Genomic DNA, 15611 nt, shown 5'->3' with positions numbered 1-15611 from the left:
TGTCTGGAAGATTGTGTCGAGTTGATAGATGGAGGAATTGAGTTTTTGAGGCATTGAACAATACCAAGTTTGCTCTGCCCCAATCAGAAATTTTAGAAAGATCAGAAGTCAGGCGTTCTGTGGCTTCCCTGCGTGATATGTTTACCTCCTGAAGGGTTGGACGTCTATGAAAAGACGTGGAAAAGTGCAGGGTGGTATCATCAGCATAGGAGTGGATAGGACAAGAAGTTTGGTTTAGAAGATCATTAATGAATAATAAGAAGAGAGTGGGTGACAGGACAGAACCCTGAGGAACACCACTGTTAATAGATTTAGGAGAAGAACAGTGACCGTCTACCACAGCAGCAATAGAACGGTCAGAAAGGAAACTTGAGATGAAGTTACAGAGAGAAGGATAGAAACCGTAGGAGGGTAGTTTGGAAATCAAAGCTTTGTGCCAGACTCTATCAAAGGCTTTTGATATGTCCAAGGCAACAGCAAAAGTTTCACCAAAGTCTCTAAAAGAGGATGACCAAGACTCAGTAAGGAAAGCCAGAAGATCACCAGTAGAGCGGCCTTGACGGAACCCATACTGGCGATCAGATAGAAGGTTGTGAAGTGATAGATGTTTAAGAATCTTCCTGTTGAGGATAGATTCAAAAACTTTAGATAAGCAGGAAATTAAAGCAATAGGACGGTAGTTTGAGGGATTAGAGCGGTCACCCTTTTTAGGAACAGGTTGAATGTAGGCAAACTTCCAGCAAGAAGGAAAGGTAGATGTTGACAGACATAACTGAAAGAGTTTGACTAGGCAAGGTGCAAGCACGGAGGCACAGTTTCGGAGAACAATAGGAGGAACCCCATCAGGTCCATAAGCCTTCTGAGGGTTTAGGCCAGCGAGGGCATGGAAAACATCATTACGAAGAATTTTAATACGAGGCATGAAGTAGTCAGAGGGTGGAGGAGAGGGAGGAACAAGCCCAGAATCGTCCAAGGTAGAGTTTTTAGCAAAGGTTTGAGCAAAGAGTTCAGCTTTAGAAATAGATGTGATAGCAGTGGTGCCATCTGGTTGAAGTAGAGGAGGGAAAGAAGAAGAAGCAAAGTTATTGGAGATATTTTTGGCTAGATGCCAGAAATCACGAGGGGAGTTAGATCTTGAAAGGTTTTGACATTTTCTGTTAATGAAGGAGTTTTTGGCTAGTTGGAGAACAGACTTGGCATGGTTCCGGGCAGAAATATAAAGTGCATGAGATTCTGGTGAAGGAAGGCTTAAGTACCTTTTGTGGGCCACCTCTCTATCATGTATAGCACGAGAACAAGCTGTGTTAAACCAAGGTTTAGAAGGTTTAGGACGAGAAAAAGAGTGAGGAATGTACGCCTCCATGCCAGACACTATCACCTCTGTTATGCGCTCAGCACACAAAGACGGGTCTCTGACACGGAAGCAGTAGTCATTCCAAGGAAAATCAGCAAAATACCGCCTCAGGTCCCCCCAACTAGCAGAGGCAAAACGCCAGAGGCACCTTCGCTTAGGGGGATCCTGAGGAGGGATTGGAGTGATAGGACAAGATAAAGATATGAGATTGTGATCGGAGGAGCCCAACGGAGAAGAAAGGGTGACAGCATAAGCAGAAGGATTAGAGGTCAGGAAAAGGTCAAGAATGTTGGGCGTATCTCCAAGACGGTCAGGAATACGAGTAGGGTGTTGCACCAATTGCTCTAGGTCATGGAGGATAGCAAAGTTGTAGGCTAGTTCACCAGGATGGTCAGTGAAGGGAGAGGAAAGCCAAAGCTGGTGGTGAACATTGAAGTCTCCAAGAATGGAGATCTCTGCAAAAGGGAAGAGGGTCAGAATGTGCTCCACTTTGGAAGTTAAGTAGTCAAAGAATTTCTTATAGTCAGAGGAGTTAGGAGAGAGGTATACAGCACAGATAAATTTAGTATGAGAATGACTCTGTAGTCGTAGCCAGATGGTGGAAAACTCGGAAGATTCAAGAGCGTGGGCACGAGAGCAGGTTAAGTCATTGCGCACATAAACGCAGCATCCAGCTTTGGATCGAAAATGAGGATAGAGAAAGTAGGAGGGAACAGAAAAGGGGCTACTGTCAGTTGCCTCAGACACCTGAGTTTCAGTGAGGAAAAGAAGATGAGGTTTAGAAGAGGAGAGGTGGTGTTCTACAGATTGAAAATTAGATCTTAGACCACGAATGTTGCAGAAGTTAATGAAGAAAAAGTTGAGGGGGGTGTCAAGACACTTAGGGTCGTCGACGGAAAGGCAGTCCGACCTGGGGACATTTATGGTCCCCTCCCCAGATGGGGACTCCGAGGCTGGTGTAGGAGTCGCCATGATTTTAAAATTTTTTGAGTGAAGGGTGTGTGTGTTATTAGGTGCTTGTAGTTTTGTGTGGAGGAAGAGAGTTGTCTTTAGAGGGCAGGCTGTGACTGAAATAACAGCACCGAATTGTCATCGTCAAAATTTTTATAGCGAGGGAGAGAAGCTTCGTCAGGGGGTGTGAGAGGAGTGAGGGGAGGCTGTGGTGTACTGGGGATTCCTGCGCCACCACCTCTTCCCCTGCCATGTGCATCCCCTCATCAAGAACTTCGTCGAGTCTATTGGAATTTCTCTTACAAGTGCGGAGAGATTAAGTCATAAACTGCACGATGCGGCTGTTGGTGCTTCTCCGACAATCACCAGTGTGGTAGACGAATAGACGAGGGAGGCACGAGGACAGAAGGTAAGAGAAGGGGATTCGGGATAAAAAAAAAAAAAAAAAAAGATGTAAAAAGATAGAAAAAAGTAATAAAATGTGGTTCTTAGTGATTGTTAGGTAGGAAAGACGCTATGAGAGGAGAAAATATATATATGAAATGAAATATGAAAATTGTGAAAGTGGGTGTAGATTATAATTATGTATGAAGGAAAAAGTGAAAAGAAAGGAACGAAAAAGCAATTCGTATACCGTCAATGATTTTTTTTTTTTATGTGGAGGGATACTGGCCAAGGGCAACAAAAATCCAATAAAAAATAAAAAAGCCCACTGAGATGCCAGTCCCAGAAAAGGGCCCAAAGCGGTAGTAAAAAAACTGAAGGATCTTGAAACCTCCCTCTTGAAGGGAGGTCTTGAAACCTCCCTCTTGAAGGAATTCAAGTCATAGGAAGGTGAAAATACAGAAGTAGGAAGGGAGTTCCAGAGTTTACCAAAGAAAGGGATAAATGATTGAGAATACTGGTTAACTCTTGCATTAGAAAGGTGGACAGAATATGGGTGAGAGAAAGAAGAAAGTTTTGTGCAGCGAGGCCGCGGGAGGAGGGGAGGTATGCAGTTAGCAAGATCAGAAGAATAGTTAGTAAGAAAATAGCGGTAAAAGACAGCTAGAGATGCGACATTGCGGCGGTGAGAGAGAGGTCTTCACAGTCAGTTAGAGGAGTTGATGAGATGAAAAGCTTTTGATTTCACCCTGTCTAGAAGAGCGGCATGAGTGGAAACCCCTCCAGACATGTGAAGCATAGAAGCATACTCCATACATGGACGGATAAGGCCCTTGTACAGAGTCAGCAGCTTAGGGGGAAGTGAGAAAAACTGGCGGAGACATCTCAGAACACCTAACTTCATAGAAGCTGTTTTAGCTAGAGATGAGATGTGAAGTTTCCAGTTTGGTTTTAGTTTGGTTTTGGTTTTGGTTTGGTTTAGTTAGGTTTGGTTTGGTTTGGTTTTCGCTGCAGAGCATCTGCCAAGGCCAAGCATGCTGCCTGGGTGAGGTACAAGCGACACCCGTCACGCAGGAACAAGACGCTGCACCGGGAGGTGTGTAAGAGGATGACGTCCATCTGCAGATGGGCAAGAAATCAGGTAAGGGAGGACAGAAGGCGAAAACTCAGTGGCCCAGGTGTTGGCGACAAGACCTGGTGGAATCTGGTGAAGGAGCAGCAAGGAGCATGTCACCGCGAGACTTCCTCCACTCACCAGACCTGACGGATTCACTGCCACGAGCAGTGGCAAGCTTTTCGCCAAAATTGATGATCCGGCACGACCTGTACCACAACTGGCCCCGGAAACAGACTGCTCTGTCACCATTGTCTCGATGACGGCAGAGCAGGTTGAGCGGCTACTCGGTGCAGTTGATGTGAGTAAAGCCACAGGCCCGGATGACGTCAGCCCACGGCTCCTCAAGCACTGCGCTAGAGAGCTGTCAGCTCCTCTCACCACCGTCTTCGCATCTTGCCTGAGGGAAGTGCGTGTGGTCCACAAGAAAACTCAAGGTCTGAGCCCAGGAACTACAGACCCATCTCCCTGCTCTCAGTGGTTGGCAAGTTGCTGGAGCAAATAGTGTCTGCTGTCATTTGCCAACACATGAGCGAGAACCACCTCCTCTCAGACAGGCAATTTGGCTTCGGGCCTGGCCGATCCACCGCAGACCTCCTCCTCATCCTCTCCAAGGACTGGCAAAACATCCTGGAAGAAGGCCTGGACACCCTTGTGGTGGCCCTGGACATTGCTGGGGCTTTCGACAGGGTCTGGCACGCGGGGCTCGTTGAAAAGCTTCGCGCCAAGAGTGTTCAAGGTGACCTGCTAATGTTGCTGGTAGATTACCTCCAGGGCAGGACCCTTCAGGTAGTAGTCAACGGGCAGTCATCAAGTCATCAAGGTCTTCACCTGTCCGGGCCTCAGTTCCACAAGGCTCCGTCTTGGACCCAGTCCTATGGAACATATACATTGATGACCTCCTCCGGCAGCTGTCATCTGTGGCAGCATAAGCCAGCGACTGCACACTCTCCCGCTCCTACTGCTGCCTCGACAGTCAACGTGCCGTCACTGAGCTGAACAGGCAGCTCAGACTGGTGGAGCAGTGGGGAAAGATGTGGCAGGTTAACTTCGCTCCTGAGAAGACGCAGGCGATGGTCATCTCGCGGTCTCCAGGTGCCTCACACGCAGTCTCAGGACAGCTGCGTTTTGGAGGCAAGATCCTGCCACTCCAGGATTACATCAAGATCCTGGGCGTATCTGTTGACCGCGGCCTACGCTTTGATCACCACATCGCTGTCGTCGCCTGCCAGACCTCTCTCCAAGTCTCTACCATGCGCAAGATGGCGAACACCCTCGACCCACGGGGCATCCTCACGCTATACAGGGCACAGATACGCCCATGTATGGAGTACGGTGCCCTGTCCTGGATGTCGAGTGCCGCCACCCACATGCAGAGACTGGATGCTGTGCAGCGGCGAGCCCTGCGCTTGGTGGCCACCGACGAGGACCAACAGCACCCAGCACCAATAACGTCACTGGAGCACTAATTAGGTAATTAGTAATTTGTCAATAAAATTCCATACCAATGTTGACAATACGTAAAGTATATAAATATAAAACATAGTGGTAAGACTTGGCATATGCAAAGGGAGAAGATTTTGATGCTCTGTTATCACTCACCACTCTTGTTCACTTGCCCATTCCTATCATATGCACATGCAATAAAGTAATAGTAATTTGCCAATAAAACCTCAAAAAAAATAGTTGATAATACGTAAAAATATATAAAATACCGGGGTGATGTTTTGATGCTGTCGCCTCGATATGGTGCTCATGCGCAGCGGCGTCAACCGGAAGAAATTTGGACCCGGGAGAGATTTGGCACAAGACCGGGCCGGGTCGGGCCGCTCAAAATGAAACTCCAACCTCAACAGCAAATTCGCTTCGCTCGTAAAAAAAAAAAAAAAAAAAAAAACTAATCCTGTTTGTAAATTAAAATTGAGAGCTAAAAAAAGTTAAGATAGAAAAAAATGTCAGCATTATCTCAATTAAACTAAAAAGGAGAAACAATGAGTATAACAGTATCCTAACACTTTGCAGTCACGCTACAGAGGGCATGTCTTTGTTGCAGGGTGCCAGCATCCCCATGGGCCATGCGGATGGATCAAAACTGCGACCACATTTTCTAATTCATTCGTTCAGCAGTGACAAAAGTGCAAATGGAGCAGTGGTGGTGGGCGACATGGTGATACCTCAGACTCTCTACCAAGCCTACTTCAACTCTTCTTTCGCCTCTTCTCGGAAAGGCGTTCCACCTGGCGACTATCTATGGCCGAGGGAGAACGGCATGCCAACAGTGCCCTACGTGATTAATGACAGTAAGTACAGACTATCGTTATTTGGGTTCTTCGTCTAACTCATGCATAAAACTACACACACAGACACACACACACACAGAGACACACACACACACACACACACACACATCACTTTTATAGATTTATCACTATTGTAATCATATTTTTTTATTTTTCAAGGATTCGTGTGGAAGATGCTGAATGGAATGAAACACTGGATAGAGCACACGTGTCTTGAATTCCGGCCTGCAAAACGTGTGTGTGTGTGTGTGTGTGTGTGTGTGTGTGTGTGTGAGAGAGAGAGAGAGAGAGAGAGAGAGAGAGAGAGAGAGAGAGAGAGAGAGAGAGAGAGAGAGAGAGAGAGAGAGAGAGAGAGAGAGAGATGCCTATAATGGAAGTGCAAGAAACAAGACTCACGTGCTGATCTGCTCTCTTTTCAGAAGGGGACAAAAACTAGTTGAAATTTATCGAAGGTTCAGGCTGCTGGTCTTATGTTGGGAAAGTACCAGCGGGTGCTCAAGAGATCTCCATTGACAGGGGCTGCGAAACGGTAACTTGAAAACAGGTGTAATAACGCGACACAATCATGTACATTACTGTGAGCGCTCTGCCTGTTTGTCTCACTTTTTCACGTAATGCTTATATTGGAGATGAAACGTATAATTATCATCTAAAGCAGAAGAGTCGCTATCCCATTTGAAAAGTACAGAGATTTTAAAAATACTGAATTGTAAGTGGCAGAGAGGATTTGGCATGCATGCAACTTTTTGTTCTCGGGTTGTGATCCTCTTGGTCCGAAACTAAATGTCTCTGTACGTAGAGGAGCGCCGGAGCCACACAGTTTCCGTTGTTTTGCTTAAAATTATTTTAGGCAACATTGCTGTCAGTAATCAGGTTGTTAGTCGGATATTATGGAGCTTTGAAAGATTAAACACATTTATGGATGGGGATGACAGGTGGAAATAGATATGATGCTTTTTTAATGGAAGGACAGCCACGTGTACTAGGTATGATGACTTCTTGTAGCTTCCTTTGTTTTCTTATGTTCTGAAGGTAACCAGACAGTAAATCACATCATTACGAACACAAGCTTCCCCGTGCAACACAAATACAAGGGCTGCCACGTGTTGGTCTGATGGGTTCTTGCAGCTTCCCTTATGTTCTCATGCTCTAAATGCAGACCACATAATTACATAAACATAAACATAAACCACATAATTACAAACACAAATACCATGGAGTATAATAGATGAAAGTGTGTGTGTGTTCATTTCTCTTTTGTGGCGTGTTTCCTTATCAGGTGCCTATTGTAGTGCACGAGGTGGGCACGCCATTGGCCTCTTCCACGAGCATATGAGATCAGATCGGGAGAAACACGTGGTCATCAACTGGCAAAATATCATAGACTCCTTCAAGGAAAACTTCAACAAAGCGACTGATGACAACTACGGCGTGCCATACGACTACATGTTCATCATGCACTACCAGGGCAGGGTAAGGCGCCACGGGAAGCCATACTAGAGAAAAGCAAGTTTCACGTGAATTTGTTGACACTTGGAAATTTAGTCTCTTTCTTCTCCTTTTCGTCCTCGTTTTCTTTCTTCTTTTTCTCCTTTTCTTTTCTTTTTCTTCTTTATTTTTCTCCTTCCTCTTTCTTTTTTTCTTTTTTTCTTTTTTCTTCGTCTTCTTCCTCCTCCTCGTCTTCATCCTATCCATCTTTCTTTTCAAGACTTCAGGAAGAACCTGAGGTCCACAATAGCGACTAACCTGCCGGAGCATCAGGGACTCCTGGGCCGCACTGAGGAGTTGACACACCGAGACAAACACATCGTGAACCTCATGTACGGCTGCATCAGTGAGTGCGTGTTTGTGTGTGTGTGTGTGTGTGTGTGTGTGTGTGTGTGTGTGTGTGTGTGTGTGTGTGTGTGTGTGTGTGTGTGTGTGTGTGTGTGTGTGTGTGTGTGTATATGTGTGTGTGTGTGTGTGTGTGTGTGTGTGTGTGTGTGTGTGTGTGTGTGTGTGTGTGTTAGTAGATCGCTGTCACGTATTTGCACTTATGAATTCATGCTTCTTTTCTAATATGTGGTATGTATTTTCATAGACGACTGGAAAGCGAAATGTTCGTCGGATAAAAGCTGTGAGGGAGAAAGTTACCTGGGGTGAGACTGCACCTGTGTGTGTCCACCTGGCCAGGAGGGTGACAGATGCGAGATTCACACAGCAGACTATTACGGTAAGTCCCATTCTCTTGACTGTAAAATCTTAGAGACTATTGAAAACGTGACTACATGCATGGACATAACCCTTGAATAACCAAGAGTAAAGTATTAACAAAGCATAGCAGCAATGTACTCTATGAGAAGTATACTCGCAAACTGCTTGACAGGAACGCTCTTAACCAACAGGAAACAACTGGCTGTCCTGCTATTCTCCCTTCCTCCTCTCGTTAATTCTCGTTGCAGTTCAATGACGCACGTCAGCTCTTCAGAGAGACAGAGAAAGGGATTAAGATTTCCTATTTGTATACTGATTGATAAACATTCCTTTTTTTTTTTTATCCTCAATCTGGAGCATGTACAGGTCAAAATTACAGTTCTAACCTGCATATCAATACATGAGATACTGCAGCAACATTTTTTTTTTTCCTTCAGATGGTGCACTTCCCGTTTGCAGCAGGAAACTCACCCAGGAAGTCAAATTTACTTCACCCAATTATCCAGGATTGATTCCAAATGGTTTGTCTTTGTTTCATATGATGATAATTCTCAGACTTTTCACGATAGCAGTTTTTAGCATATTTAGAGTCCATACAAGAGAAAATACTCACTCTCATTAATGATACAATGATGACAACAAAGACGATTAAGCCATCCTGCTTCAGGTACTTGGTGCGTGTACACGGTGGAGGCGCCGCAAGACCAGGTGCCCGAGATGATATTCCATTCCTTTAGCTTGCGTGCACCCATCATTGACTGGTGCGTTGATTCGCTGGAAGTGCGATACTGGAGCCAACACGACGGAGAGGTGTAAGTTGTCCTCACGCTGCCTTGCCATTGTTCGATTTACACTACGTCTTCCGCTCCTCTGTTTTCCTTGTAGCGGAATGATTGATAAAAGCGGTTGCCAATTTTAATGAGACCAATGGTAGTGTCCCGGCTAGAGTTTCTTCTGGTAAAGTGATTAGGACAAGAGGCTGCCAGTTACAATCAGGCTAAAGAAACAGTTGACACGAAGCTATCTCTATAAATTAATCTTGTGAGACTGAGAGAATAATCTGCCATAGATTTCAAGGCCGAGGAGACGGAAATGGTTGCCTTTGATAAACATCTGAGCATACCAAGTTCCTCTATCTTATAATAATGTCTTTTCTACATCTTTACTACCGTAGGTCAGTGGTTCTTAGACTTTGTTGCTCAGGGGTGCACCAAAGGTAAATTTACATCTTGGACTTTAAATGTCCACCAGCCCTGTAGTCAGTATAGTGCAAGCCTTTACTAATAAAGGCACAAATCTCAACATAACTATCTAGGAAAATTAGGCGACACACTTTGGTGATAGTCACGGCGCAGGTTGTGAACCATTATCCTAGATATTAATTGAAAATATGTCTTAAAATCGAGCTCCTCCCTTCTCACAGTTTCTGCGGGGAGACGATCACACCAGGAAAAGTTTCAAAAGTAACTCGTCCAGTCTGTACCTCTACCTGGACGTCGCCTCGTCTGATTCATTGGGTTTCGAGGCAGAGATCAAATTCCATGCGAAGCCCACACCTGAACCTACCACTGAGCCTTGTGGTGCTAGTGGCCTGCTGCCCTCTGTCGTGGTGGTCCTGGTGACACTGTTGGTAGCCCTGAGTCGCAGCCTGTCGTTCAAAAGTTGATAATTTTCTGGTTAGTCATTGGATGAAGATTATTTGTGTGTAAAAAAAAAAAAAATAAATAAATAAAAAAAAATAAAATGTGGGATTTATGTTGTTGGTGTTTGAGCTATTAATTGAGGCTCTGTTAAGGAAAAATCAGTCGGCACAATGTATTATTTCTTCTTATTTATTTATTTATCTATTTATTTTTTTTTGGGAGTGCATGTCAAGAGGTTCTTTTTTTGGGTAGGAATTAATGTGAAATAATCAGTTATTTATTTAGATTTATTTATCAAGATATTTTTACATTTATGTATGTATCACGGGAATAATGAGTGTGGTAAATTTGTTTTGTTATTATCAGTAATTTTCCTCTTATCGTATTGCCATAAAATGTGAAGATTTAGATAACGCGCAATATAAAATACTTCTCTCAATATTAGTAACTGAATCTTAACACCTAATTCATCTGGGTCATGCAGCTAACCGCCATAACATCAACTTGTAACATGCACTGGCTGTTCAGTACACAATGTCTTCACAGGAAATTGCGGAATACGTAATAAGCCTTTGATTTTTATGAGACCCTAATCTACGGTTATCAGTGACTAAACAAAGAATACCTGATACGCGGAACCGACAGTCTGTTGCAAGGCTCCACCATGGCCTTACTCCACCTTTCACCCTTGCTGGTGTCTTTCCTTCTGGTTCAGGTAAGTACATTCTTCCTGACCCCAGTTCCATAAGATCTGGCATGCAGCAATTAATTCATTTTTTCCCTCGCTGTCCTCTTCTTAAGGTCTCTGATGGTACCAAGGGAGTCTTAAAAACATGCATCATATCAAATATGGATAGGGAAAAGAATGAATCTGCATATCACACAAAAAAAATTCAGGAGACTCATCAAAAGAACTAAGTCAGTGAATCTAAACAAGCAAGAAAATCTGATTCTGTTGCAGGGGAGCAGCGATGCCCCAGGACAACCACAGAACATGAGGTTCAGTGACGGCGACACGGCACCAGATGGAGTAGTAGTGATGGGGGACATGCTGATGCCTCAGAATCTCTACCATGCGAAATTCAACTCTTCCTTTTCTCGTAAAGGCATCGCCCTCGACAGTTACCTGTGGCCTGAGGAGGGAGGAGTACCCGTCGTCCCTTACGTGTTCCGGGACAGTGAGTAGAGTCGATGGTTACTTGACTCACGATCACACCATGAGTTGCTTTGCGTCCGATATTACGAAGGACGGAAGAAAGGAAACACTGTAGACGAATTCATCCTCATTTATAAATTTCATGTTTTAGGAATAATCCTCGTCTGGAAGTGCACTTTATGCTAACTCCATGTGCCTGTGTATGTGTGTGTGTGTGTGTGTGTGTATGTGTGTGTGTGTGTGTGTGTGTGTGTGTGTGTGTGTGTGTGTGTGTGTGTCCCAGCGGACAAAACTATCCCAATTATTAATGGAATCCAAAGGAATTTTATTAATATGCTTTTATATATGGATTATGCTTGGTATTTTTTTTTTTAATCGAACGTAATTATATACCTGTCATACACTTATCACTTCTTTCTTTTCATGTTCCAAAACCAATGGGGAAATTTAATAAACTTCCCTCTACTTTCCAGCCAAGTACCAAAGAGAAATTGAAGCAGGGATGAGACACTGGGAGGAACACACGTGTCTGACCTTCCGGCCAAAAGAAGGTGTGTGTGTGTGTGTGTGTGTGTGTGTGTGTGTGTGTGTGTGTGTGTGTGAGTGTGTAAATACAGTAAGAAATTAACAAAAATTGAGCAGAGGAATATAATGTTACCAGTAATCACAAGTTAAATTTCTGTACCGACAGTGAAGGATACTAACTGGCTGAGGTACATCTATGACAAAGGCTGCTGGGCGTACATAGGAAAGCAGCCAAAATCTGGGAGCCAAGACGTCTCCATCGGCCTTAATTGTCAAAGGGTAAGAGAAGAAGTGGGGTGAATGTTGCCATGGGTGCTCGTCAAGTATCTATATGGAGTACATAAGTGATATGACAATGACAATTTTGATTAAGATGTTAATGTTGATGAAAATAAGAACGTAAAAAGATGAGACTACAAAAAGCTAGCAGACCTACACAAACCAGTTCTTGAGTGTTTAAAACTTACCGTTACCCTCATCCATAAATTTATCTAAACCTCCTTTTGAAACTCTGACGTCCGTGAACTTATTACATCCTTGCTTAGCTTGCTTCACTCATTTACGGTCACATTAGTGAACAAATTTTTGCCTATCCCTTTCCTCAAGCTGAACTGATGTATCTTAACAGTAACGATAAATACAATTAGTCTCTAAGAGTCAAACCACTTTACATGCAGGTTTTGTTCCCGTTATTGTAGTGCCATTAGTTCCTCAAATTTTCTTATTAAAAAAAAATCATTTATTAATTAATTAATTAATTTTATTTTATCTATTTTATTTTATTTATTCTATTTCATTTTATTTATTCATTTTATTTTATTTTATTATTATTACTATTATTATTATTTTTTTTTTTTTGAGGTATGAAAAGATATATATAGAGACTTCCCACATGAAAGTATCCATACCATTCTCAAAGAAAGATGTGCTTGGCTGGATTGAGAAAGGTGTCTTGAAAGGTTTGAAAAATTAATGAAAGCAGTGACTCTATTACTTGATTTCACAGCTCAGCGTCGTGGTTCATGAGATCGGCCACGCCATCGGGCTCTTCCACGAGCAGATGAGGTCAGATCGGGACGACCATGTGAATATTAACTGGCAGAATATTCTCGAGGACCAGAAAGATAATTTTGCGAAGGAGAAAAGGTACGAAGACAACCGGGGCGTGCCGTACGACTACACTTCCATCATGCACTACGCGGGGAAGGTAGGTGTCTGGTGCTGCCCAAAGATACACGGCTCAATTTATGCTTATCCAGTGATGTGTTTGTCAGGATCGATAAAGGAATCTTGAAGAATGAACGATTGAAATATTTCGTTATGGAGCTATGCTTGAAGTAAATGTCTCGTTTTGTACATTACACGGCTCACTTTGCTCTCATTCATTGGTGGCTTTGTCGAAACAAGATTTGAAGAGCGACTAAATTAATTGTTTTGATATAGAATTATGCTTGAATCTAGGGAAGCATTTTTTTTATTTTATTTGATAGTATCCATCCCATTAACATTCAATAGAGTGTTTGGCAGGATCGAAGAAGGGGCCTTGAACAGAGAATCAATGAATTATTTTGCGCTGAAGCTATGCTTAAGTCTATTAGATTTTCCAAATCACTATCAATCTCTTTTCTTCAGTGTGTTTCGTTTTCTCTTTATTTTTTTTTTACTTTCATTATATGCCTGAAGAGATTTTGTGGCATCAGTTGTGCTTCTATTACAGTCTCTTTTCCTAACTAGTAACGTGCTAAATTTTCGATTTTTCTTAAGTAAATATTTTCATGCTTTCATGGCTTTCATCTTTCCCTCACGCATTATTAGGTTTACCTTGCTTCTTATTAATTATAATTTCTTTCCCTTTATCCTTCAGAAACTCTTCGATTATCTTTACTCCGTTATCGGATTTTCTTCTCTCACCTTAGCCACAAATTTTTTTCCTTTCTTCCCGTGCCTGGAAGTGCCGTGTTCTTCCTTGTAGCAGTTTTCACTATTAATCATCTATCAGCTGTATTATTTTGTGCTATCGGATTTGTCTTCAGTTTTATCCACAATTTATTTCCTTTCCCTTCAACCAGTTACCGCTTGATTACCACAGTCACGTAAAACATTTCATTTACTTAATATTTCAGCACAAGCTATTCAGTTTTCTTCTATCTATCCACCTCACTGCCCCTATCCTCTCTCTCTCTTGCCAGGCCTTCACCAAGAACGACAGGACCACAATAGCGACAAAGCTACCGGAGCACCAGGGACTCTTGGGTCGCACTGAGGAACTGACACACCGAGACAAGCACATCGTGAACCTTATGTACGGCTGCATCGGTGTGTGTGTGTGTTTGTGTTACTATAATTCTGTGAGCCATGTAAATACATTCACAGGAGTGCTGGTGTGGATTTAATTCTTCAGGCAGTGTTGTTGTGCATTTAATTCCCCAGACAAGTGGCAAGCACAGTGCCCGTCAGCTGAGGTGTGTGAGGGTGAGGGTTACCTGGGGCGTGATTGCACCTGTGTGTGTCCACCTGGCCGGGAAGGTGACAGGTGTGAGTTGCAGAAGGCAGAGTATTACGGTGGGTGCATTTTATTTGTCTGTTTTTCTGTCTGTTTGTATTTAGAATGCTGTCTTATAATGTTGGATATATATAGAAAAATTGTGTTCTTATAGAATTGCGTGTATATACGTATATGAAAAAAAGTAAATATGTAAAAAAAATCCTTATATTATCAAAGATACATACAGAAAAAAAAAAAGAAAGAAAAGAAAACTCGCGGTATCAAGCTTTAGTTAATGTTTCGGGTCTTCATACTCCACTCAGTACACTATGATTCCTCTTTGCACAGATCAATCTCTACCGACCTGCAGCAGGACGATCACCACGGAAATCAACTTTACTTCGCCAAATTATCCTCAGAACATTCCAGCAGGTTAGTTATCATTGCTTCTTATGCACCGTAATTTTCTTCAGAGTGTTAAGTGTGACGTGATCATTCTCTTGTTCTTGGTAGATTGAGGAATAAAGACTGAGGGACTTTCTACTAACAACTTAAGATGATGCAGCACAGGAATGAAAATATACGTACCTATGCAAAACGTATCGAATTAGTATGATACGAATAACACTATCTGATAAAAAAGATTGATCCTAATTAATTTGATATTGAGAAGTAACAGATTAGAAGAATATGTATAGGTATGTATGACGCTAAACGTTTCGAATTTGTATGCAATATAAATAACACCAATAAAAGAGAGCCTTTCTAATTGATTTGATGTTGATAAATAACAGATTAGAAAAATATAAGAAAGATAATACGGTATATGAATAAAGGTACATATGATGTTAAACGTTTCGAATTAGTTTGTTATATAAATAGCACCAATAAAATAGAACCTTTCTACTTCATTTGTTCTCGTCAAGTAAAAAATGAAAAGAATACAAGTTAAGAAGAGCATACTGGAAGATAAGGTACCTGACTATCCTTTTTCGTTCTCAGGTACCTGGTGCGTGTACAAGGTGGAGGCGCCGGTGGACATGGTGCCAGAGGTCATATTCCACTCCTTCAGCTTCTTGAGTCCTCCTCCCATTTCCCCGTGCACCGATTTTTTGGAAGTGAGAGATTCAAGTCCATATGAGGGAGGAATGTGAGTTGTTAATGTTTTCCTATTGATTTAGTGCTCTGTATGTCACTTACGCTGTCCGGTTCACTAATGCAATAATTTACCAGAATCTTTACTCTCTCATCCCTTTCACTGGTAAACTCTGGAACTCTCTGCTTGTTTCCGTTTTTCTTTACCTACAGCTTAAATTGTTTCTAGCGATATCTTACTGAATTACATTCATGTTCATATTTGAAGCAAAGACAGTGTCCGTATTCTTTCATCCCTTTCCCTGGTAAACTTAGGAACTTTGTATTCTTCCTTACCTAAGACTTGAACTGTTTCTAGGATTACCTTACTGAAATATGCTCATATATTTATCACATTGATCATAAAACGAC

The 15611-nt window shown here is 42.6% G+C and overlaps 2 protein-coding genes across 2 annotated transcripts in view; both read left to right on the top strand.

Annotated features, from left to right (window-relative positions):
- The first annotated feature begins 4062 nt into the window (after positions 1–4062).
- On the top strand, positions 4063–4797 carry LOC135105389 (uncharacterized). The gene is made up of 3 exons (XM_064013523.1): positions 4063–4240; positions 4282–4542; positions 4715–4797. Exons 1-3 carry the CDS (start codon positions 4063–4065, stop codon positions 4795–4797), a joined length of 522 nt encoding a protein of 173 aa, XP_063869593.1.
- A 5508-nt stretch (positions 4798–10305) lies between these two features.
- LOC135105669 (blastula protease 10-like) overlaps positions 10306–15611 on the top strand; it is a 6290-nt gene continuing 984 nt past the window's right edge. The window contains exons 1-9 of the mRNA XM_064014057.1: positions 10306–10654; positions 10901–11117; positions 11569–11646; positions 11787–11899; positions 12627–12827; positions 13810–13936; positions 14051–14182; positions 14454–14537; positions 15108–15255. Of these exons, the coding sequence (XP_063870127.1) occupies positions 10604–10654; positions 10901–11117; positions 11569–11646; positions 11787–11899; positions 12627–12827; positions 13810–13936; positions 14051–14182; positions 14454–14537; positions 15108–15255 (1151 nt within the window). The 5' untranslated portion in view covers positions 10306–10603. The remainder of the gene's footprint in view (positions 10655–10900; positions 11118–11568; positions 11647–11786; positions 11900–12626; positions 12828–13809; positions 13937–14050; positions 14183–14453; positions 14538–15107; positions 15256–15611) is intronic.

Source organism: Scylla paramamosain, chromosome 12 (assembly GCF_035594125.1).
Source record: "Scylla paramamosain isolate STU-SP2022 chromosome 12, ASM3559412v1, whole genome shotgun sequence".
NCBI classification, from domain to species: Eukaryota; Metazoa; Arthropoda; class Malacostraca; order Decapoda; family Portunidae; genus Scylla; species Scylla paramamosain.
The sequence above is the reverse complement of the archived record's forward strand: the minus strand, read 5'-3'. Positions and strand labels throughout refer to the sequence as shown.

Bases quoted from the DNA above. Each gene is read 5' to 3' on its own strand.
- LOC135105389 (XM_064013523.1), top strand. From the start codon at position 4,063: ATGACGGCAGAGCAGGTTGAGCGGCTACTCGGTGCAGTTGATGTGAGT. The intron at 4,241-4,281 runs GTCTGAGCCCAG...CCCTGCTCTCAG, and splicing joins GGTCCACAAGAAAACTCAAG to TGGTTGGCAAGTTGCTGGAG. The intron at 4,543-4,714 runs GTGACCTGCTAA...CTCCTCCGGCAG, and splicing joins TCGCGCCAAGAGTGTTCAAG to CTGTCATCTGTGGCAGCATA.